This window comes from Macaca thibetana, chromosome X (genome assembly GCF_024542745.1).
Source record: "Macaca thibetana thibetana isolate TM-01 chromosome X, ASM2454274v1, whole genome shotgun sequence".
Lineage (NCBI taxonomy): Eukaryota > Metazoa > Chordata > Mammalia > Primates > Cercopithecidae > Macaca > Macaca thibetana.
The window spans coordinates 31125192-31150369 of NC_065598.1; the positions used below are offsets into that span (position 1 = coordinate 31125192).

The following is a 25178-nucleotide window of genomic DNA, read 5'->3' on the forward strand; positions in this document are numbered from 1 at the left end:
ATGTATATACAGAAAGAAGCAAACATATGTTTCATGGTGTCTGTTGTTCCACGTTATTCTTTTATTTTTTTTGAGACAGAGTCTCGCCCTGTCGCCCAGGCTAGTGTGCAATGGCGCGATCTCGGCTCACTGCAACCTCTGTCTCCCAGGTTCAAGCGATTCTCTTGCCTCAGCCTCCTGAGTAGCTGGGATTACAGGTGTGTGCCACCACGCCTGGCTAATTTTTTGTATCTTTAGTAGAGACGGGGTTTCACCATGTTGGCCAGACTGGTCTCGAACTCCTGACCTCGTGAACTGCCCGCCTCAGCCTCCCAAAGTGTTGGAATTACAGGTGTGAGCCACCGCACCCAGCCCATGTTATTCTTTATGCTTCTCTGTATCCTGAAAATGTTCCTTATCACCTAAGCCTATCCCTGTCCCACACAGCCTTAAGGAGACATAGCACATAACAGAGCAGTACCTGCAGTAGACTGAAATCAAGATGATTTTTACTGCAGATATCTGAAAGTCTATTTAAAAATCTAGAATGGTTTTTAAACCAGGAACAGTTTATGTAAGTCTACAAAAGAACAAAATGCCTTTTGTCCTCACTTCAAAGTTCTCACCAGAAAGCACTTTGTAATCCCAAACTGGTTGTGTTCTGAAAATGGAAAACCTCCAAATGGAAAAACGAAAGTAATGCTTTTTGCCCACAGGGATGTGATTCCACTATTCCTGTTGTGCAAAGCTTTGTATTTTGGACAGATGACAAAATGCTATCCCAGGCCAAACTCACAAATGCCTTCATTTTCTGGGTAGTGTAAAAATATACCTTTCAGAGCCAGCATTCCACCAAAATAGTGCCCATGTTATAAAACTGATTCAGAACTCTGGTGCTGTTCTCTTTGCCCTAGGTCCTCACAAGGCCTAGAAGAATCTGTCACAATGAGGAAGATGAAATAAGAAAGAAACAGACATTTGTCTCATCTCTTCCATGCCACCGGGCTAATTTCCATTTAAGTACGTGACAATGGAGTGGCGGTTAGTGATCGAGCTAAATGTGTCCATTCAGCTCCAAAGCCAGATTATGCATGGGGTATGATAGCAGCTTCATAAAAATCTAGGAGAGGTTAATACTATTTTTGTTCCACTCAGATCCCTTTTACTGAGCTAGTTCACCCAGCCGCAGTTGTGAGTGTTGGTAGCTAAGGCTTCATTGCTCCTTTCACCAGAAATCCTCCCTTGGCCAAATGGGAACTGCTTTGCTATCTCCTACTCCCCAGAAATCCAGTCAATGATTAATTCACATGGGAAAATAAAAGCCCAGCCCCGGCCAGGCACGGTGGCTCATGCCTGTAATCCCAGCACTTTGGGGGACCAAGGCAGGCGGATCATGAGATCAGGAGTTCAAGACCAGCCTGGCCAACATAGTGAAACCCCGTCTCTACTAAAAATACAAAAAAAAAAAAAAAAAAAAAAAAAAAAAAAAGGCTGGGCATGGTAGTCCCAGCTACTCTGGAGGCTGAGGCAGGAGAATCGCTTGAACCTGGGAGGCAGAGGTTGCAGTGAGCCGAGATCACGCCATTGCACTCCAGCTTGGGTGACAGAGTGAGACTCTGTCTCAAAACAAAAACAAAAAACAAAAACAACTCAGTCCCCTTATCTCAAGGTAGGGACAATTTGTTCTCCAGAGCTCCCTGTGGGATCAGGCTGAAGTGACTCTCTTCCTTCTCACTTAACTCCTTGACCGGCATCCTTCTTACTTTATCCTGCTTCCCTCACTCCCTTTCACCTGAACAAATTACTTCTACAAGAAGCCCCATCTATCTAAATAGGGTTCTATTTCTAGGGATTTCACCTAAGGCTAGGGTGAGCAACTATCCTGGTTTGCCTGGGACTACAGAGATTTCCTGGAATATGGGAATTCCAGTGCTAAATCTGGGAAAGTCCCAGACAGACCAGGATGAGTGGTCACTCTACAAGGCAGATAAATATTTGGATCCTGAGCATCCTTCCTGCTAAGTTTAAGAAGATTCTTTGCATATAGGGACTTGAGCGATCCAAATAACATAGATAAATTAGTCATTTCTGGGAAGCCATCTATGCAAAAAAAAAAAAAAAAAAGTGCCCCAATTTGTAGTATTTGCCAATTTCCATGGAGTAAATCTTCCCACTATACCTGATTTCAAGCTACCAAAGGTAGGCTTAATAACTAGCTCACAATTCCTATATATTTTACAATTGGCTCTCTTGAGCCATTGTAAGCCAGCCCCAGCACAGAAATTCCCATAGCATAAACAAAAATGTTCTGTTTCCTCATGTGTTCAAATTGATGGGATATATAGGGCCAACGATGCAAAATCTGGTTGCTAATGATACTGTAAAGCAAATAAATCTGAGAGCTTATTGAGGAGTATAAATTTGAGCTAAAGGAGAAAAGGGCCATGACAATATATTTTAAGAAGAGAATATAATTATTACTGCTGTAGCTGCTTTTTGTGGGCATTGGAAAGGCTGTCTTTGAATTTATAGAGGCATTATCAGCATCACCGGTAGGTCACATGGCATTTGGCCCAAATTCCTACCACTTGGGACAACATGTGACTGCTGAAGAAACTGGCCCAAATCATTTTACTCTGAGATTTTACTTGAAAGAGAATTTTAGCCTGCAAATCATCTCACATTGGACCTGCAAGATACTTTCTGACTTTCATCATGATGGCTTATTTTTATTTATTTATTTAATTAATTAATTTATTTATTTATTTTTTGAGATGGAGTTTCACTCTTGTTGCCCAGGCCAGAGTGCAATGGCTCAATCTCGGCTCACTGCAACCTCTGCCTCCTGGGTTCAAGTGATTCTCCTGCCTCTGCCTCTCAAGTAGCTGGGATTATAGATGCATGCCACCATGCCCAGCTAATTTTGTATTTTTAGTAGAGACGGGGTTTCTCCATGTTGGTCAGGCTGGTCTCGAACTCCTGATCTCATGTGGTCTTCCCGCCTCAGCCTCCCAAAGTGCTGGGATTACAGGCGTGAGCCACCGCACCCGGCCTCATGATGGCTTATTTAAGCCAATCTGAAGCTTTAAATTATTGGCCCGCTCATATTTCAAATTATCCGTCCCCTGAGGACACTGGTAGCACAGGCTGGAGCATTGTTAAGTGAAATGTCAGCAATTATTAGATGTGCTCAAAGGTTTCCCCTGTTATTTTTTTTTTTATTTAAGTGTGTGTGTAGTGGAGAATAACCGGGATGAAACTTGGCAACTCTCAAGATGGAAACAAACTGCTAGACCCTATGTATCGAGGAGAAACTGTAAAAGCTTGAGTCGCTTTGACAAGAGAGAAAAAGACTTAACCAGGGATATGATTAAGGCGGTTAAGATTGTAAAGCCTGCAAGAAATGATTGATCAGTTCTTTCTTTTTACAGTGTCTCATAATCCGAGAACAAGAAGGTCACTCAATGAAACAGCTTTTAATTTCAGAATAAATAGTAAAAAGGAAATTTGTCTTTCAGAGTCCCATTGCCACTCCAAGAGGTCACTGGTTAAAAGCTAGAGTATAAAATTTTACCTTTATTGTTTTTTTCCATTACAAAAGTAGTACATGCTATTACCAAAAAAATTGTAAAAGTAAAAAGAAAGAAATGATGCAATAACTGTTTGCCTTTTGGTGTCTTTTTATTCTCCATTTTTCTTTTATGTGTACATTTCTGTTATTTTTATTTTATTTTCTAATACAGTTGTGATCATGCTGTAATTTTGAAGTCAGCCTTTTCCCTTAATATATTACATGGTACAGTAGACTTTGATAAAAACAACCATACAAAGTTATGAATGCTATTAGTCTTTGCTGAGAAGCAACATAAAAGGCCACATTATTTATTGAGTGTCTACTATGTGATAGTCACTATGCTAAATCTCATGCCACTGTGTATTATCAATGTCAGGAGTGAATTTACCTCTTCCTCTTTTGGGTATAAGACATAATTCATTCTGTAAATATTTACTGAACACCTGCTAAGTGCCATGTACCACATTACATACTGTAGAATATAACTGTCAACAACACTAATACTATCCTGGCCTTATAGAGATTAAGGTCTATCTTTTGGATTATTTATCACTCATTAGTTACACAAACAACTATTGAGCTGTTCTAATGTGCAAAACACTGGACTTGCAGATTAGATCCTTGGAAATCACCTTCAGAAAGGAGAGGGACTACTTATACTGACAATTAAATGCAAGAGAATGAATGAAACTTTCATGACCAGTTTGACTCTAACAGGCATGCATTAAGTTATACTATCAAGCTGATAGTAATAATGATACTAATGGTAAAGCTAATAGCAAACACTTGAATAGCACTTACTATGTTCCAGGCACTACTGTAGGGGTTTTACAAATATTAACTGTTTCATCTTCACTGTAACCCCATGACATAATACAACCATATTTCACTGAATTCAACATCCCATTGGTCGAAAGTGCATTCTGATTTCAGAGCTGTTAAAACATGGGTAGAAAAGTGTGTCTTACAATTGACCAAATATGTTACTATTATCCCTATTTTAAAGATGAAGAATAAAGAGAAAGAATAAAGCATAAAGTGTTCTGAGTCAATATTTGAACCCAATCAGTTTGATTTGACAGCTTTTACTCTGAACCACTATCAATACCATTTTGACAAGGCAGCTTTTAGCCCAGAGGTGTTGAGAGAAAAATTTAGACTCTGTAAATCAACTTAGGATGGCCAAACGAAGAGGAATATATGAGAGAATAGAATAATCATTGGCAATAGCAGATAGACTAGACAGTTATTGGCCTAGGCATTTGTTCTTAATGGGTAAGGCAGTGTGATGTGTGGCTTGGAAGTCCAGAAACTGGGTTCCAGTCCTAGTATTATAACTATCTTTGTGACCTTGGTTATGTCATTTGATCATTCTGCACCTATTTTATCATCTGTAAAATAAGGAAAGGACTGGAATGATTCAATGTTTCTCAAACTATTTCGACTGCAACCCACAGAAGAAAAATGTTTTACACTGTGATCTAGCGCATACACACACACACACACACACACACACACACACACACACACAGATACACACATGCATGCACACACACATCTAACAAATCAACTACCGTCAAAACAACACTTAACCTTGCTCGGGTAATGCACTCTGATATTTTCTAATCTGTTCCATTCCATTCCATTCCAGTAAAAAATTGTTGGTTGTAAGTCTTTTTAAACTGATTTTAGGATTTGCTAATGAGCCACACCTCAGAGTCTGGAAGCTACTCGTATAGATACTTTCTAAGCTTATCTCCAGTTAGGAAATTACACAGCACAAGAGGGCTCCTGGGTGGGAGTGGGGATGGGAACTTTAGTAAAGAGAGGGAGTTGACCCTTTTGCCACATAAACATTCATTTTCTTTTAATTGGATCACTTTTTTACAACCTTTAGCAGAAATTTTTTGTCATTAAAGCATTTGGCAAATACCACACCAAGGCAAAGGTTCACTGTGATCCATAGCATAAAGTTTAGTGTGAAATTAATTGGTGTGCCTGAAAAAGGTTTCCACAGTCACCTAAAACTGGAGAGCTATAGACTCCTTATCCTCTTAGAGTCTCAGTGTATAATAAAGGCTCCAAGAATTCCAACAGGAAAGAAACTTGCTTATCTTTGAAACCTAGTGTTTTTCCAATCTTATTGATCAGTACTATTTTTTTCAAGGGACAGTTATCAAAACCTAATAGAACATTAATGTTTTAAAGAACCTGGCTTGGAAAATAGTCTTTTAAGGGAATTCTGGAACTTGTAAAATATTAAGAAAACCATGGATTCTTTTTACTGTTATAGAAGGATTCCTCCCTTTACCCAAATATATAGTGATCTTTCTTGGTGAGAAAAGTAGAATTTAGAATAAAAGACCAGAGAATTGAGATAATGGTCAGGAAAAATATTTAAACTGTTTTTTTGGTCTTTGTTTTGTTTGTTTGTTTGTTTGTTTGTTTTTTGAGACGAAGTCTCTCTCTATTACCGAGGCTGGACTGCAGTGGCATGATCTCGGCTCACTGCAACCTCCACCTCCAGGGTTTAAGCCATTCTCCTGCCTCAGCCTCCTGAGTAGCTGGGATTACAGGCCCGTGCCACCACACCCAGCTAATTTTTGTATTTTTAGTACAGATGGGGTTTCACCATGTTGGCCAGGGTGGTCTTGAACTCCTGACCTCAAGTGATCTGCCCACCTCGGCCTCCCAAAGTGATGGGATTACAGATGTGAGCCAACATGCCCAGAAAATCTTTCAACTCTTGAAAAGGAAAGGACAATATTCAGACTACTGCGCCAATGTACTTTAGTACTTGCTTAATGACAGACATATGAAGAGGCTGATAGTATACCTACGAACTATACATATATAATTATATATTAGTACATAATTTTAATAATTTAAATGCCAATTTCATTGTAAATTATATACATATTTAAAATCATACTATTAGAATTTCTCCTTTTTCTTGGTTTAAGTTGTAGAAGTCAATTAGGAGTAGCAGTATATTAAAACTAGAAGTAAGGACAAGTTAGTGTCTATCAATGGAGAAGGGTCATATTTCACAATGCTTTTCTCTCCTTATTTTCTCTCAGATCTAAGATAAAAGAAACAATTTCTGTAACTAGTAGAGATTGGGCTACTGGGAAGAAACAGTGAATACTTTTTTTTAGTAAAAGGCTGCCTCTGTCTTCTGACAAAAAAAACAGACAGCTGGTAATGTAATTTCCAAATAATTTCCAAAGGGGAGTGTGTGTGTGTGTGTGTGTGTGTGTATGTGTGTGTGTGTCAGAGTGAGAGAGACAGAGAGAGAGAGAGAGAGAGAATAAGATAAACAGAGACAGTAAGCATGTTTATGTTGGGGGTTGCAATTAGTAGCTCCTCCTTATTTTCCTTTTCTTTGTAATTTCCAAGCTTTAGAAACCACTCTATTATTATTCACAATAACCTGAAAGCACATTACTAAACATGTATCAACTCAGGCCTGTCTAAAATATATATATTAATTCAAATTCATTTAATATGAACTTAGAGGAATATTTAAAACATACTTTTTTTCATTGGTAGGGGAAGCTGCTTTTACAGTAGCAAATATGTGACTTCAGAGATGTCCTGCTTAAAATATGGTGATTTTTTTTTTTTTTAAATTTAGGGTCAGGGTCTTGCTCTGTCATCCAGATTGCAGTGCAGGGGCGTGATTATGGATCACTGCAGTCTTGACCTCCTGGGTTCAAGTGATCCTCCTGCCTCAGTTTCCCAAAGAATTGGGATTATAGGCATGAGCCACACCATGCCTGGCTCAAATATGGTTTGGATGGCACCCCCAATTTCTGGTGCAATTTTCTAGAGGTAAGTCTGGCAATACACTTGAAAAGGCTTACGAATGTAAACATTCTTTAAGACAACAATTCCACCTTAGGCATTTATCCTGTAGAAAGAATCTGAGATATTTGCACAGGTATAAAAAGGATATTAGCCATAATGCTCGATCTAATAAAAATTGTGAAATAATCTTAATATTGAGCAATTTAGAATTGTGTTGGTAAATTTGGTATAGACACAGAAGAGAGTATTAGTCAGTCATTAGAAAAATCACTCTGTAGAAGAATATTTAAACACATGAAAATATTGTAAAGATAGTTTTAAGGGAAAATAGCAGGCCATAAAATGGTAGCATGTTTTCATCTGTGCATGGTTTAAAAGAAAAGAGAGAGGCCGGGCGTGGTGGCTCATGCCTGTAATCCCAACACTTTGGGAGGCCACAGTGGGCGGAATACTTGAGGCCACAAGTTTGAGACCAGCCTGGTCAACATAGTGAAGCCCCATTTCTACTAAAAATACAAAAAACTAGCCAAGCGTGGTTGCATATTCCTGTAATCCCAGCTACTCGGGAGACTGAGTTATGGGAATCACTAGAACCCAGGAGGGGGAGGTTGCAGTGAGCTGAGACTGCACTCTGTCTCAAAAAACAAATAGTTCAAAAAATAAAAAAATAAGATAGAACCTTGACACACACACACACACACACACACACACACACACACACACACACACACACATACCCCACAAGAGAAAGACAGAAAGCGTATAAACCAAATTTATATTAGTGATTATCTCTGAGTCATTGGATTGTAGATATTTTTTCTTTTGTTGTTTGTACTGTGTGCTTTCAAAATTTTTCTTGATGTGTATAGAGTACCTTTGTAATTTTAAAAAGGACAATGTAAAGAAACAATCCATCCTTAGTCTCACCGTTCTATTTCTTAAATATCCCTTAAACTAAGTTGGTAGTTTCTTTATACCTGCAAGCAAAGCTTTTAAGCATATATTGATATTCCACATGGGCATCCAAGAGATTGATGACTTCCGGGGCTGGCTCCATTCACGCAGGTAGATCAGTCTCTTTATGAATGCCTGTGTCTAACAGGCCTGACCTTTCTGGAAGTGGGCACTGATGTGATATGGTTTGAAAGGTGTGAGAATGTTCCCCTTGGCCCCTCAAAGTTCCTTCCTCACAGCTCAGAACTTACGGCTGATGTTCTACCACCTCAGGCTTACAGATTTTCACACTAATAAAATGCAAATAACCCAGGAGAAGTGCACATTAAACTTTACCTATCACCTGGGTTAAACGAGTATATCATTTTCTGAAAATAGGTTTTAATGGGTAAGACATGGGAATTCAGAGGGGGAGTCAGAGAGAAGAAAATATGAATGAATGGGAATTCAGAGGGGGAGTCAGAGAGAAGAAAATATGTCAGAGGGGGAGTCAGAGAGAAGAAAATATGAACGAATATTCCTGGTGTCAGAGGAGTAATTAATATTCATAATAGTACTATTTTTTTATTTATGGTTTATGAGTAGCTTAGGAGTACGTTATCACATTTAATCTCAATTAAATCAAATAGAATGGCTGTCACCAAGGCAAGTTAAGTAGACCAGAGATTTGGAAAGATGCAGAAGACAAAATCTGTAGCCTTTATCATTTTTCTAGAGCCGTTCCTAAAAGCCACGATCCCACTCCTTTAGATAAACTGCTTTAACTTATCCCTTTTTCTTGGCAACTCCAAAGCATTGTGAAACTGTGTCCAAATAACTAGACCGCAGGCGGATAACAAAGTTAGAGCCAGTTCAGAAAATAAGATACTTCTTAATCTATTATCAATGTATGACAAAAACACAGGACCAACACCTTCCAGGAAATTTTGTTCAAAAGACAACAGCCAACTGAAGACACACATGACAGCATCTACTCAAATACTTTAAAGTATTTGTGAGCGTGGATCTTTTTATTAACCCATGGAGAATGGAAAAGAAAGGAAATGATCAGAAAATGGCAATGAAAGAATGTGTCAGAAGAATGGAGATCATACAGAATTACCTCCTCTCTATAAAATACATAAATTAAGTAAAATTACAGTGTAATGCTTAAAAACACAGACTCTGGGGCCAACTTCTTGGGTTTGAATCCTGGCTCTCTCATCTACTAGCTGTGTGAATGTGTGCCTCAATTTTTTCATCATTGAAATAGGTATAATAATGGTACCTACCTTAAGGGATTGCTATAAGGATTAAACTAGTTAAAATCTGTAACATTGCTAGGCACAAAGTAATTGCCTTAAAATGATGGATAAACCCTCATACAGACTCACATATGACCATAAGGAAATATATCAGAATGCTAACAGATGTTAACTCCATGTGGTAAAGTATGGCTTTTTAAATACCAAAAAACTCAACACATATACTTTTATAATCAAATAAAAAGTGGTATAAATTAATATTAATCAGAGGAAAACAGGTGCTTGCCAATTTAATATGCATTATTGTATAAATATGATTCTCTAACACTCAAACTCTCAGTTAACTAAGGTTATTTCTCTTAGTATTAATTATAAAAACATAATTAATAAAATGGTAGAACCAGTAAATAAAAAGAATGACTAGAGGTCAAGGACAAAAGGAGAATACAAGGCTCACGAATGTAATCCCAGCACTTTGGGAGGCCAAGGTGAGTGGATCACTTGAGATCAGGAGCTCGAGACCAGCCTGATCAACATGGTGAAGCCTTGTCTCTACTAAAAAATACAAAAGTTATCCGGGCCTGGTGGTGTACGCCTGTAGTCCCAGCTACTCAGGAGGCTGAGGCAGGAGAGTTGTTTGAACCTGGGAGGCGGAGGTTGCAGTGAGCCAAGATCACACCACTGTACTGCAGCCTGGGCAACAGAATGAGGCTCCCTCTCAAAAAAAAAAAAAAAAAAAAAAAAAAAAAAGGATACAAATAGTTAGGGAAAAGGGAATACCCATAGGCTGAGGTTTCAAATTTGGAGGCAAAGTATTTATTTATTTATTTATTTATTTATTTATTTATTTATTATTGGTACATAAAATTTTACATATTTATGAGGTAACATGATATTTTACTAGCATAGAATACATAATGATCAAGTCAGGGTATTTGAGGCGTCCATCACCTTGAGTATTTGTCATTTCTATGTATTGGGAACAATTCAAGCCCTTTCTTCTTGATACTTTGAAATATACAACACATTGTCGTTAACTATAGTCACTCTATTCTGCTGTCAAATGATATAACTTATTCCTTCTATCTAACTGGATGTTTGTACCCATTAACCAACCTCTCTTTATCTCCCCCTCTACCCACACACCTTTCCCAGCCACTAGTATCCATCATTCTAGTCTATGTTTATGAGATCAATTTTTTTTTTAGCTTCCACAAGAGTAAGAACATGCAATTTTTGTCTTTCTGTGCCGGGGTTGTTTCACTTAACATAATGACCTCCAGTCCCATCCATGTTGCTGTGAATGACGTAGTTTCATTCTTGTAGTGTTTCATTGTGTATAGATACCACATATTCTTTATCCATTCATCTGTTGATATACACTTAGGTTGATTTCACATCTTTGCTGTTGTAAACAGTGCTGCGATAAGCATACAAGTGCAGGTACCCTTTTGATACACTGATTTCTTAGCTTTGGGATAGATAACCAGTAGTGGGATTGCCAGATGGTAAGGTAGTTCTATTTATAGTTTCTTGAGAAATCTTCATACTGTTACTAATTTACTGTTACATTTTCACCAACACCGTAAAAGAGTTCCCTTTCTTCACATTCTCACCAGAATCTGTTATTTTTTGTCTTTTGAATAATAGCCATTCTAATTGGGGTAAGATGATATATCATGTGGTCTTGATTTGCATTTCCCTGGTGATTAGTGATGTTGAGCATTTTTTCATATACCTGTTGGCCATTTGTATGCCTTCTTTTGAGAATTGTCATTTATTTCATAAGGCGGGGAGTATTTAATGAATTATTTAGAGATAAAGAATTACAGAATCACAGTAACACATATTGAATGATCATATTATAATTACATGATATCATAATTATTAGCTTTATGAACTGAACTGATAGGCAGAAATTAAAAACTCAAAGGTATGTGTTTGCTTCAGCAGCCCATATACTAACATTGGAATGATACAGAGAATATTAGCATGGCTCCTGAGCAAAGTGTTCCATACTTTTCAAAAAGACTCAAAATTATTAATGAAGTTAACATTTGAGAATATATTGCAGGAAACAATTATGCATTAGCTGAAGACTGGGCAAAATGATCCAGTTGGGCTTCTTCTTCCTACCCTTCTAAATTTATCAACCAAGTTATATTTCAGGATGATTTATGCTTCTACTACATCTGACAGAGATTATTATAATTCAACTCTTAATTCTTTTGTTTTTTTCAACTGTTAATTCTTATTAATCAAGATGCAATAAAGTTAAGTGATAAAAGCTGAAAATGACTTACTGGAAAGAAAGTGCTGAGACGCTGGGCCAAAGTCCCTGTGAGCTTCATGCAGCTGCCTGACTCGGTCCTCCACGGCCACCTGGGAGGAAAAGGAGAGAAATGATGTGCTCTCATTCTATATAATGAGGAACAATTAAAATAATGTATCCTTTCTGATAAGATACTTTGAGTCTCCAAGGCTGACAACACCAAAGCAACAATTCATAGCCCTAGTTTTAATATCCACTTACCGTATATAGTATCCCAGACTCGTTTTTATCAATCCAAGGCCAAACACAAAGGATTTCCTCTCTCAACAATGTTAAAATAAGATTTTTTTTTTTTTTTTACAGTCAACTCATTGGCAGCCACAAATGAACTACTGCTTCAATTAGTACCATAAAAAAATACAAATCTTTACTTTCACAGAAACATTAGGGAGGGTGCCATTTGGTATAGGTGACTACAGAATCTCAGAAATGACATGTCTTGTCTTTAAGTCTTAGTCTATTGTTTTTGACAAATTTTTAAAGAAGTAATATTGATGAATAGGTAATAAACCATTGAGTGATATTTAATTATTGATAATTAGCAATTAACCAATAGTTGATTAATATTTAATTATGGACTGGGCACAGTGACTCATGCCTGTAATCCCAGCACTTTGGGAGGCCAAGGCAGGCAGATCACTTGAGGTCAGAAGTTCGAGACCAGCCTGGCCAATATGGTGAAACCCCGTCTCTACTACAAATACAAAAATTAGTCGGGTGTGGTGGTGCACGCCTGTAATCCCAGCTCCTCAGGAGGCTGAGGCAGGAGGGAGGCCACAGTGAGCAGAGATCGTGCCACTGCATTCCAGCCTGGGCGACAGAGTGAAACTCCATCTCAAAAAAAAAAAAAAAAAAAAAAAATTAATTAAATATCAAAGAATTACAGGCAAGGCTTAAATTTGGGATAAAACAGGGTGGATAGGAAGATAAAACTAATTTTCAGATTTCAGTTTTCAGTGGTCTTGGAAATTATTGAGAAATATACCTTTAGGTGGCATGCAGTGAAAACCGCCATTCTTTTTTTCCTATTAGGTTTTTCTATAATATATTGACACAGTGTGCTGTCAACTTAGTGAATTCTATTCTTGGGGCGGGAAAAGGAATAATTTTATGGGTGAAATACTATACTTAGTCATTTGGCATTTTGCCAATCCAATATAAGTGGTAGCTCCAGGCATCCTAGCTCTCTAACTCTGGATTTTGATTTGGTTGTGAACAGTCCATGCTAAACTAGGGGTCAATCAGAGCTTGCACAGAGCAATCGGAACTCAGGGGATAGTTCCTGTGGTGTGCAGAATTCCCAAGAGGTAAAAATCGATGTTAATCTCATCAGAAAAGTGGCTCAGGTAGTCTGGTCTCAAACCAACTCTGGCCTTCCAATATCAATTAAGTGCCTAGTGTATATCCAGAACAATCTCATTTTTTCACTCTCCCTAGCCTTGCCCATTTTTGCTTGGCCCAAATACGTGGATAACCAAGTGGAGTTCCCCTAAAATGCAGGATTTGCTTTATTTTATCTACACAAAAGCATGAGGGACATATGAAACCTCCCTTCCCAACCTTATGACCCTGCGCTCCCAAACTCTACCTGCTAAGCCCACCAAAACTACCTGCCTATCCTGCACTATTCCATCCAATGTAACTCTTGTGTGTGGCTTCTTCATGCTGCTCCTTCTCTCGGCAATGCTCTTACCCCACTTCTCTCCCAGATCAATGCTGTGAGTGTTTATATGCTCACTTCCCCATCTCCCGGGTTAGAATTAATGGTTTCCTCAGCATTCTAACAGTATATGGTTTATACTTGAAGCACTTCTATCATACAATTCATTTGAATTATATGGACATGTCTCTTGCAATAGATTGTAAACTTCTTGATAGCAGGGACCATTTTTTGTTTACCTTTGTCTTTGAATGTCTCCAACCCTTTCTGCAGGAGGCACAGAACCCTGCACATAGTAAATGGTAGCAAATATCTGTTTAATGACTAGTTGACCAAACAAACGGATAAATGAGTAAATGTGGTACGTGTGTGTGTGTGTGTGTGTGTGTGTGTGTGAGAGAGAGAGAGAGAGAGAGAGAGAGAGAGACAAGAGAAGAGATGCGGAACAAACAAGAATACCTACTCACACTGACTGCACTGACTGCAGGTCTGTAATGGTTAATTCTGTGTCAAGTTGACTGGACTATGGGGTGCCCAGGCAAACCACTATTTCTGGGTGTGTCTGGGTGTGTCTTGTGCAGACAAGATTAGCATTTAGTTCAGCGGATTCAGTAGATTGCCCTCCGCAATGTGGGTGGGCATCATCCTATCAGTTGAGGTCCTAAACAGAACAAAAAGGCATGTTCCTTTTTTCCCTGCAGGCCTGCTTGAGCTGGGATGTCAGTGTTCCCCTGCCCTTGGACTGGGATTTACATCATCAACTCCTCTGGTTCTCAGGCTTTCAGACTGAGACTGAAATTACACTATCAATTTTCCTGGCTCTCTAACTTGCAGACAGCAGGTCATGGGACTTCTTAGTTTCCAACTGCATGAGATAATACTTGATTTTATATATCCACACACACATCTACATACATATATACACACACACACACACACATACGTACATACATATGTATATTGTTGCTTCTATTTCTCTGGAGAACCTTGACTAATCAATGTCCCTGGGTAAATTATTCTTAACTTTCCTTATCAGTAAAATGTGGACAGTAATATAACTTATAGAGTTCTGTGGGAATTAAATAAGATGATACATGTAAAGCACTTAGCCTAGTTTCTATCATGTAGTAATTGCTCAATAAATGTCACCAGCTACTGTTCTTGCTGCTATTATGGAGAGGAATAGGCCAGGCGTGGTGACTCACACCTGTAATCCCAGCACTTTGGGAGGCCGAGGCAGGTGGATCACTTGAGGTCAGGAGTTCACGACCAGTCTGGCCAACATGATGAAATCCCGTCTCTACTAAAAATACAAAAATTAGCTGGGTGTGGTGGTGAGCATCTGTAATCCCAGCCACTCAGGAAGCTGAGGCAGGAGAATTGCTTGACACTGAGAGGTGGAGGTTGCAGTGCACCGAGATCATGTCACTGCACTCCAGCCTGGGCGACAGAACAAGACTCCATCTCAAAAAAAAAAAAAAAAAAAAAAAAAGGAAAACAGGAGAGCAATAGTCTATAATGTGCAGGGTACCACATACAATACAAAAATGGCTAATATTTATTAAGCAATACATGCATGATAATATGAATTATGTTATTTCATCTTTACAGTAACTCTGCAATAGGAGTTAATATTATTCCCCCCACTTCATTGATGTGAAAACTGAGGCATGAGAGGTTAAAAAAAAAAAAAAAACTTGCCTAAGCTTCAGTAGTTAGTAAATTGGCAGAGCTCAGATTCAAACTCATTCAGTCTGGGTCTTGCTCTTAACTGTTATCCTGAAGATTAAAGTTGAAAAAAAGTATTTTATAAATACTTAATAAGTAATTTGCTTTTTAATTTCTTTATTTTCAATCAGTTTATTGAATGCAGACCAATTCTAGTGTGCATATCTATGAAACTTCAGTTGTTCAATGTATTTTATGGCCCAATGTATTTTATGGCCCAATGCAAGGTCAATTCCTGGTCTTGAAGAATGTGATATCATAAGATCACAGAGAAAGGTTGTGGAAAAATGCATGCAAATAAATGTTTGGCATATGTCATTATTTCTAAATTTAGAATGGGTCATTTCATAAATAAATCAATCTAGAGATAAATGTGAGTGTTTTGGGGTAGGGAGGAGAAGATGAGGATGCCATATGGGAGTGGACACTGATCAGAAATCTTTTCACATACTGAGAAAGAAATCTCAAGGAGAAGATGTAGATGGTAAAGGAATATGACCGTGCCATAGGCCACTTTCTCTAGTAAGAATGTTAGTTTCATAGGGACTGAGCCGATGCAGCATCAAAGTTCATTCTAGACTCCCAATCTCTGAAGAATTTTGCCTTCTTATACAAGGAGAGCTCCAGTGGTAGTTTCCAGTGTACACTCAATATTGTCAAGATTTTAAAATGAGATCAAAGTGAATTTCCATCTTCATAACTCAAATTTAAGAGAAGGCATGACAGTGAGAAGAATTAAGCATAAAATATTTCTTTCCACAAATTATCATTGGAGAAAAGTTTTGTGTGGATTGAATGCACAACTGGCTAAATAAAGAAATAAATTTATGAAGGAGAAAATCTTGAAAGCAACCAAGGTCCTCGAAAGCTTTAGCTTGACACTTAGGAACGAAGCACTTTATTCTGTGAGCAATTATGCAAGGAAATGAAATTTGATAATCTATTAAAATGAGAGCCTCCATGCATTAGATCTTTCTAACTGGCTGTATTTTAAATCAATATAACCATAGTATATACAAAACAGGAAGCAAAAGCCAGAAATTATATACCTGTATCTTATGTTATGGCACAATCAGTTCTTTCCTTGGTGGTTTATTCATTATATAAGTATTTGTTAATATTGAAAGAGATAGTCAAAAAACAAATGCTATAGTCCCTGATCTCTGCAAGTGTAAAGGTTTGGAGGTAAGAAATAGTGACAAGCTGAAGAAAGGCTTGGGGCGGCAGAACAGTGGTGTTGAGGACGACAGTGAGATATAATTAGTTAGTCATGTTGAAAGCAGATGATGCAAAGCAAGGTGTTCCGGACTCTGAGGCTCAAGATTTACCCTGCAGGCAAAGAGAACCACTGAAAATTTCTGTGACATGACTCACTATTTTAGAGGAAAGTTAGGGTTTGGGAAGATCGGTATGGTGTAAAACAGATTTGAAAAGGCACCTGAGACTGAGATCAGAAAGAGGCTGCTGTAATTTACTAGACTTGGGGTGATATGCATTAGAATTAAGGCTGTATTGTATTGAATGTAAAAGAAGGTACACGTTAGAAGGATTTTGAAAGCAGGAAGAACTATCCAATTTGGTGCTGGAGATTAATTTCTGAAGAAGCAAATAAACTCTTGGATTTCCAGTAAGGAAGACTGGGAGAATGAAGATATTGCTGATGGCAATATGAAAAACAGAAAAGGGAGAAATAGCATATGTGTGTATGAATTCATTTGGAATATAATGAATTTGTCCTAACAGTGAAACATTTAACTGGAGATGTCATGTATAGCCAGTTAGAGATGAACAATTTGTCTCAGCAATTAAAGAAAGGAAAGGGAAGTGAGACTAAAGGGGGTAAGAGTGAGCTTTGGAAGGGGAGCCAAGAAAGAAGAGATAAAGGAGTTTAAATAGAATGATTTAAACAGCCAGGAGGAACCCAATCTCTTCTGAATTAATAGGGCATGTCTATGTTTCCTTTTATAAAAGTAATATAAATATAACATCTTTTTGGGAGCATACATCCTGTTTTAACTATTAGATCATAGATCACGAAGGCTTAGAACTGGAAGAAACCTTGATTGATACACGAGGGTCTATTCTTCAGAACTATCCCAGATGGGCAGAAAACTGCCATCTGGTCCATGAGTACTCATAATCTAGGTTGCAGCAATTCTTCAGTAAAAGCATGTCAGGAGAAAAAGGTCCTTTTTTTATATGTTCCATGAGGACAGGGACACATCTTTCCCTACTAAATCATCAGTGAGTAGCACAGTACCTGGCATATAATAGGTGCTAAATTAATATTAGTTGAATGAATTAATGTACTGTTTATTCATGGATCTTTACCATAACAACTATATTTTAAATGAATAATTTCTTTTTCAAGATCCCTGACACAAGCTTTTGAAAAACTTCCCTCCCTCCCTTCTTCCTTTCCTTTTCTTCTTTCCTCCTTTTCTTCCTTTCTTCCATTTTTGATGATGAAAGTAAAAAAAGAAAAGAAGAAAACCATTTAGATTCCATTTTGCCTATAATACTAAATTTAAAAATGTTAAACAGCAAATTATAAAACAACCCTAAAGTCCGAATCTCCTCCACATTTGTTTTACTCTAGTTTTTAAATAATCATATTTGAGATTTGAGAGTTATGAGGGCTATATATTATTCTCCTTTGCCTTCTCATTTTGGATGAGTTCTGTAGACAGTGTACTGTTTGCAGAGACCTTCCTCTTTTAGCTTCAGTAGGAAATATCACTACATTCATTCAAAAGATATTTACTAGAATGTAAGTTTATTGTCCACGAAGACAGAGATCTTATCTGTCTTGTTAAGGATTTATCACAATGCCTAGTACATAGAAGAGATCAAGAAACACTGAATGGGTGAATGAATGAAAGGTTTTTTTGAGTTCCTCTTATCTGTTAGGCACTGTGATAAGTACGAACATGGTAGATTTGAAAGTGTAATTTTGGGTATAATAAATGAGCACCAAATCATCCAACTAAATTATGATATGACACACACTCTTAATTCCAAGCTGTGACTGTTTCCCAAAGCTCAGTCCATCCCTCTGTGTATTGTGAAAGATAGCTTTATTTCATTTTTTCTTCATCATTGCTTTTAAATAAACCAAAAATATAAAAGAAAGAAAGAAAAAGGACCGATAACAACATGGTGGCTCTTAGAAATATTTCAAATAAATTTATCTAAATCTAAATGTTGGTTCTTTAACTTCATTTTAGATTCTCAAGGGCTTCTACTTTGTCTTTTGACCTTTCTGTTAATTACTCTGCTTTGAAGTTTTATCTTCACTAGAAGTTCAGGAGAGACAAGCATTACCTCCCCATGTGGAAATACATTGCTAGGCAATGTGGTTTCTTCCTAGCGTCCAAGCTACGTCTTACTGATACTACATACATAAATCATGTTTACTCCAGTCTAGGGAAAATATGTAACTAGGAATGTATGTTTTGATTTTCTGGTTCTCAGTGTATCTAGACCCTTGATAAATATCCATGGGAATGTAAGAAACAGACATAACACTTACACAAATGAGCCTATGAAAACAAAAACAAAAGTAAAAGACAAACAAAAACTCTTATTGTGCTGTGGTGCTAGTAAATAAACCACACATATGCACACAAATGACTCTCCAGTCTATTCATGAGTTTTTGTCCTGAAGTTTTTCAGTTTGTACAGTTTTTGTGTGCATGTGTCTGTGTTGGGGGAGGAACTTCCTCATTCACTCTTACTCCCAAATCCTCACAAGTAACACTGATAAATACATGCCCAAACATTATCCTGGAAACTCTCCTGAGACTGATTACAGTTTCAGTTAAAATCCTTTTAACTAATGGCAATCCCTTTCAGTTAAAATCCATTATTCTTCTAATTCTGATTATTTTGAGTTGTAACTGGAAAAAAAAAGGTTTGAGATAAGTTCTGGTCTTGATTTCGAACTCTCCTGGGCCTCCCAGAGTGCTGGGATTACAGGCACGAGCCACCTCTACCGGCCGTCTCCTGGAATGAAGGTTTGTGATAGGTATAGCTCTGCGGCAAAACATTCTGGGCTTGTTGAATGCAAAGATTGACTGAATTGTCTTTCCTTTGAGTTTATTTCTGTGCTTTCTTGACATTAGGGCACTTAGGAATTAAACAGTGTTTCCTGTGTTTGACTTCAGGATAGATCACAGGAAAGCAACTAGTGCTAACATGGCGCTCACTCTGAGTAGGAGTATAATTATTAGTTGATTTTGTGTGATTTATGGCACGGATGCTAATGCGTGCCATGTGAGACCATCCTTAATCTACCTTTTAACGTTCCTGTATCGTAGCTTTTTTTCCTTCCATTTCATATTTCTGTGCTGACTTCTTTCTTAATCTGACTCCTTTTTTTATTCCCTCCTTTTTCTTTCCTTCCTCCTCCCCCACTCCCCCTTTATTATGTTCTATACAATCTACCAGAAGAGTACACAGACTCTGCTGAAGCAAACAGTGCCTCAAATGAAGGGGCTGTGCATCCTTGCAAGACAAGCGAGGCAGGATATGAATAGGACCCCTAGCCTAGTGCCAGCCCAACACTTCTCCAGGAACATTCTTCCTCTAATTCTGATGAACTCTTCCATCAAACTGGAAGGCAAGAGAGAACAAACAGCAAGCCCTTTGTCCATTGTTAAGCCTTTAATCTTCCACCTCACTGATTTCTAAAATGCACTTTGGATGTTTGTGTATTGGTTTTCATGCTTATGCAACTGCCTCATTCTGTGATAATGGAGTCAGGTTATATCAACATTAAATTGACTTCATAGACCCAAGTACCTTAAGGGTATCATTAATTTTAATTTAGAAAAGCAGCAATCAACCTCCTATCCTGCTTCATTTGTCAAAATCTTTAGTTGTAATTACATCTACAGACTTATGAAAATTATGACGGGAAGAGAAGAGATCATAGGAAGCATTTCTTCTGCTTTTTTTTTTTTTTTTTTTTTTTCTCGTCTCAAAGAGAAAAGAGGAAAGTTGAATTACTTTGCCTGGAAGGTGATGTAACTTGATGCAGATTTTATCTTAAAAAATAGGTTCCCTTTTAAAAGTTTTCCTAATGTATCTTATGATTTGCCACAGGAACTGAAGTCAAGTGGCTCTCACCTTACCACATCATTACATTAAATCATTTACATTCCAGCTTTAGCTATTTATTCTTGAGCTTTATTTATACCACATTTGGAAGATATCATTCTCACAGAAATTTTCTGAGGCCACTGGAGCATTCCTTTCTAGGGGCATTTCGGCCCATAAGTAGCATAATGTTCACATGGTAATTACATAATTATGCCTCCTGGTATTTGAACACAGGAGTATTTCCAAGGAACAAAAGTGGCAATTTGAAATAATCATCAATGAGATACCACAGAACTGGTATTGTCTGAAAAAAAAAGGATGGCATATATCAGCAAATTCATATTAACAAATGACTGAAACAGGTAGATAAATGCAAAAAGATAAAGCACTGGAAATCAAACATTTTCATCTCAGTGACAGAAACTTTTATATTTGGGGTAACAATATACTTGGAGATTTTCAGTTTGTTCTACTAAACACTTCTTTCATAAAGGCTGGGAGGGAGAATTTGCTGAAGTATGCAACAATCCTTAACCAAGGAAATCAACCCTCCTTAAATCCCATGCCATCCTTGCAGCATTTCCAAAGCTTCCTGACCTTGACTCCCTTCATGGTCAATTTGACCACCTCTCAAGGAAGCTTGTCTGCCAGAAGACCCTGTTTCCACTTCCCAGCTCTCCTCCTCCAGCAACTGACTGAAAAGCGCCTTTCTTTTCTCTCACTGACGCAGAACTGACAAACCAATATCAAGCCGTTCTTTACAAATCAATAAACCGGAAGATCTCATCCACTGTACTTCCAAATCCAACAACATTCTGTCTTCTCTCTTCTTTGCATATCACAAGATAAGCCGCAAGTTATATAAACAAGTACACTTCACGCTTCTTAATAAAGGACAGGGGATGGAGCAATGCGCTTCTATTGTTTCTCCGTGTAGATTTGTCAGAACCAGAATTAAAACTCTGCCATGGACTCACAGTCTCTACGGTCTCTCTCCCTCTGTCTTATTTGCACTCTTCTGACCTAGCCCTCCTTTTCTCTCCCCCTACCTCCCCCTTCCCTCATTCCACCTCACCTCACCCACAAGGCTGTTTGTAAGCTCCCCAAATGCTCATAAGACTTTCCTGAACTATTTTAGATATTTTCACTTCAAATCTAAACTAAAACTATTTTGTTTTTCCAAATGTGGCTTTACATAGTGCAGAAAACCACAGGGAAAACATCCCAAATACAATGTGATCTTTTCTAGGAGAAATAAAAGATTGAATTTCTAGGTCATCATGGAAGTAGGTACACTTCCCTAAGCAATAATCTGAGGTACTTTATGAGATTCTTTCTTTCACGAAAGCAAGAAATCCTAAAATCCATCAGGATACATGCACTGTGCCTTGACTCTCTTTTTAATCCTCAAGTGAAACCAACACAGTGCAGTGTAATAAAAATGCATATAGCCCCAGGCTTTGTGCCTTAGCAAAGACAGAAAAAAATAAGCTTCTTGACTTCATATGTCTACTGTGAATAATCAGTCACTGCATTTTTGGGATTTTGCTTTATAATCTTAACGTATAGCAGTAACTCCACGTTTGTGGCGTGACAAGAATAAAGGATTTTTTTTTCTTTCTTTAAAACAGGTTGCCCCCATATTTTCCAAAAGAGAGACATGTGTCAGCTTAAAAGAAATGAAACTACAATGGTGTGAGGGAGGAATATCTTGATTGTTGGCAGTATATTTTCTGTATTTTACCTGAAATTGTCAATGAAGTGTAGGTAAAGCTAAGGTGGGGCCCTAGGCTGTTCAATAATGTGGCTAACATTTGGTTTGAGGGCCTTCTCAGTTCTGTTCCCAAATGTTTAGCCTTTCCTTCCCAACTGCCAGTCCTTAGCTGATTAATAAATAACCCTAGGAAGATCAATGACTGTTTATAACAGGTTTCTAGTATCACAGCTGTGAGTATTTGCATTTTAAGAGCAACTTTAAATAATTAAGTCATTAATTACTCAAATACTTATTGAGTGTTTATAAGGCACTTTGCTAGGAGAGGAAGCAGAAAAACTAAATAAGAAAACAAGGGGATGATCTTTAGTGAATTTGTAGATTTGATATTTACAAATAAGCACAATAAAGCATTATGGGAAAAATTTTAATGTAGTGCAGTTATTCCCCAATTTGACAGTGCATCACAACTATTTGAGAACTTTTTTAAAAAATACAGATTCTTAGCTCATCTAAATAATTTCTGATTTAGTTAATTTGAGGCTGAGGCTTGAGAATCTTTACTTTCTTTAAGTCTCCATAGATAGTTCTGACGTACAGCCTGGTCTTAGAGCCATCAGTGTAGTGGAAAGATGACGAATTTTACGAGTCAGGAAGACCTGAGTTGGAGTCCCTTACTAGCTATTTAACCAGCATCTTATCTAATAGCCTATGAACCTTAGTTTCTTTATGTGTTAATAGAAATACCACATAACAACACTACCAACAATGATAGTAATGATAGCAAATATTCATAGAGCATTTACTACATCCCAAGTTCTATTTCAAGAGTATTATGGGTATATTTCATTTATGTCTTTCTTATCAGAAGGTAAATTTGATGACGGCAGGACTCAATCTATTTTATTCACTACTATATCCCCAGGACCCAGGTCAGTGCCTGTCTCATAGTAGGCACCCAACTCACTACTTGAAAGAATGAACATCACTATGAGGAAAGTACTACCATAGTGACCATTTTACAGATGAGGAAATGGAGGCACAGAGAATGAGATGTTGTAATGTGCACAGTTGGAGGGACAGCTTTCTGGCACTCGGTAGGTACTCCTTTTTCTGATAACTGCAAATTGCTAGACGAAGCCTAAATAGCTATGGGGATTACAGAGTATCTGGATGAAATTAATGAAGGAGGTTGCTTTGAAACTGGGCCTTCACAATTGGGTAAGCTTTTGATGGGCAAAGACAGAAGAAACACTCTGGGTGACAAGAGTAGAATGAGCAATTTTTTTTTTTTTTTTTTTTTTTGGCACTAGTAAAGGCCCGGATATGAAGGATAAACAGAAAAAGAGCTGAATAATATAAGGCTAGAAATGTAGCTTGGAGTCAAACCAGAGCTGTACTTGACTGTCAGGTTTAAGAATAGAGACTTCATTTAGTTGTTCATGGGAAGGCATTCAAATATTTTTTTAATAATTAATTATTTAAAAATTTTATTTCTTTCAAATGCATTCACATAATAAAATTCAAGAAGAACAAAAAAGAAAGTTATTTAAAAATCAAGTCTCTCTTTCACCATGTCTCTCTAGCCATTTTGTTCCCCACTCCCTGGTGGCAAGTATTTCCATATTCTACATTAATTTTTTAAGTAAGAAAGATATTAGGTTGGTGCAAATGTGATCGCAGTTTTTGGCATTGAAAGTAATGGTAAAACCGCAATTACTTATGTACCAACCTAAATATCATTGTCAGAATGGTGTTTTAGGATGAATGAAAGCATGGAGAAAGTGAAGAGAGGATAAGCTGCCAGAAAGGAAAACAAGAGATGGTATGGCAAGACGTTATATGTTAAATGTAACAGTGTCAGAAAGTAGAGTCAAGGAAGCCTCAGACTTTCACCCTAGGTGAAGAGGAGATGGATAAAAATCAGAAGGTCCCAGCACTTTGGGAGGCCGCGACGGGCGGATCACGAGGTCAGGAGATCAAGACCATCCTGGCTAACACGGTGAAACCCCGTCTCTACTAAAAAATACAAAAACAAAAACTAGCCGGGCGAGGTGGCGGGCGCCTGTAGTCCCAGCTACTCAGGAGGCTGAGGCAGGAGAATGGCGTAAACCCGGGAGGCGGAGCTTGCAGTGAGCTGAGATCCAGCCACTGCACTCCAGCCCGGGCGACAGAGCGAGACTCTGTCTCAAAAAAAAAAAAAAAAAAAAAAAATCAGAAGGAACCACTGGTTTGTTGCAGCATAGTTTGATGTAATAGCAAATCAGTAAATCATAGACGGTTGAACAAAGACTGGAGGAATGATGGGAAAATTATGAAAGGTGTGGCAGTGAATTCTCCTTAAAGCCCCTCTTATCATTCATTCTCACTGTTAGCAAGATCCCTACCATAGCTGGGACAAAAACAATATATTTAACTAAAAATGAGCTAAGGCATGTAAAGCATTTAACAGCATCTGTTATAAGGTAAGCACTGAGTAAAAGGTAACTGTTATTTATTTGTATTAAAAGGTGGGGCTGGGCGTGGTGGTGCAAGCCTGTAATCCCTTACAGTGACCTTGAAGTCTGAAGTAGGAGGATCACTTGAACCCAGGAGTTCAACACCAGCCTGGGCAACATAGTGAGACTTTGTCTCTTAAAAAAAAAATAACACAAAAAACGTGGTGTCAGAGCAGAATACAATGGGGTGAGTTTGACAGACACGTCTTTAGGGGAAGTTCCATATCTAGCTTCCCTTTTTTATAATAAATACTTGAGCTGGTTTGTTGGGGATAACCCATATGATTTTAATCATTTACCAGGACTTAAATCTGGAAAGTATGACAGTTGGGTTCAAGAATCAATGATTCCATAAGCATTTTCAAGGGCTGCTATGTACACTGGACTGTATGTTCATTGTGTGGTGGATGGCAAAGATGGGACATGAGAAATTTCTATTCTCAAGAACCTTGTGTCTGGCTGGGAAATGACTGCAGCTGAGACGAATTAGAGACTTTTTAACCGATAGTCACTGTGTTATGACCAATAAGGGCAATCTGTATTTTTGGAAGTGAGACAGCAATGAGGCCAGGAGTAACCTGG

At 37.9% G+C, this 25178-nt stretch overlaps 1 protein-coding gene and 1 non-coding gene across 16 annotated transcripts in view; one reads left to right on the plus strand and one right to left on the minus strand.

Moving 5' to 3' along the window:
• The window catches only part of DMD (dystrophin), a 2269491-nt gene that overhangs the window by 231694 nt on the left and 2012619 nt on the right, over positions 1–25178 (minus strand). For all 15 annotated transcript variants that reach the window (XM_050777140.1, XM_050777144.1, XM_050777148.1 and 12 more), the window contains one exon: positions 11865–11943. In XM_050777140.1, the coding sequence (XP_050633097.1) occupies positions 11865–11943 (79 nt within the window). The remainder of the gene's footprint in view (positions 1–11864; positions 11944–25178) is intronic.
• Positions 11499–11604, plus strand: LOC126946988 (U6 spliceosomal RNA). Its single transcript, XR_007722849.1, has one exon. It is a non-coding gene; the product is annotated as a U6 spliceosomal RNA (small nuclear RNA).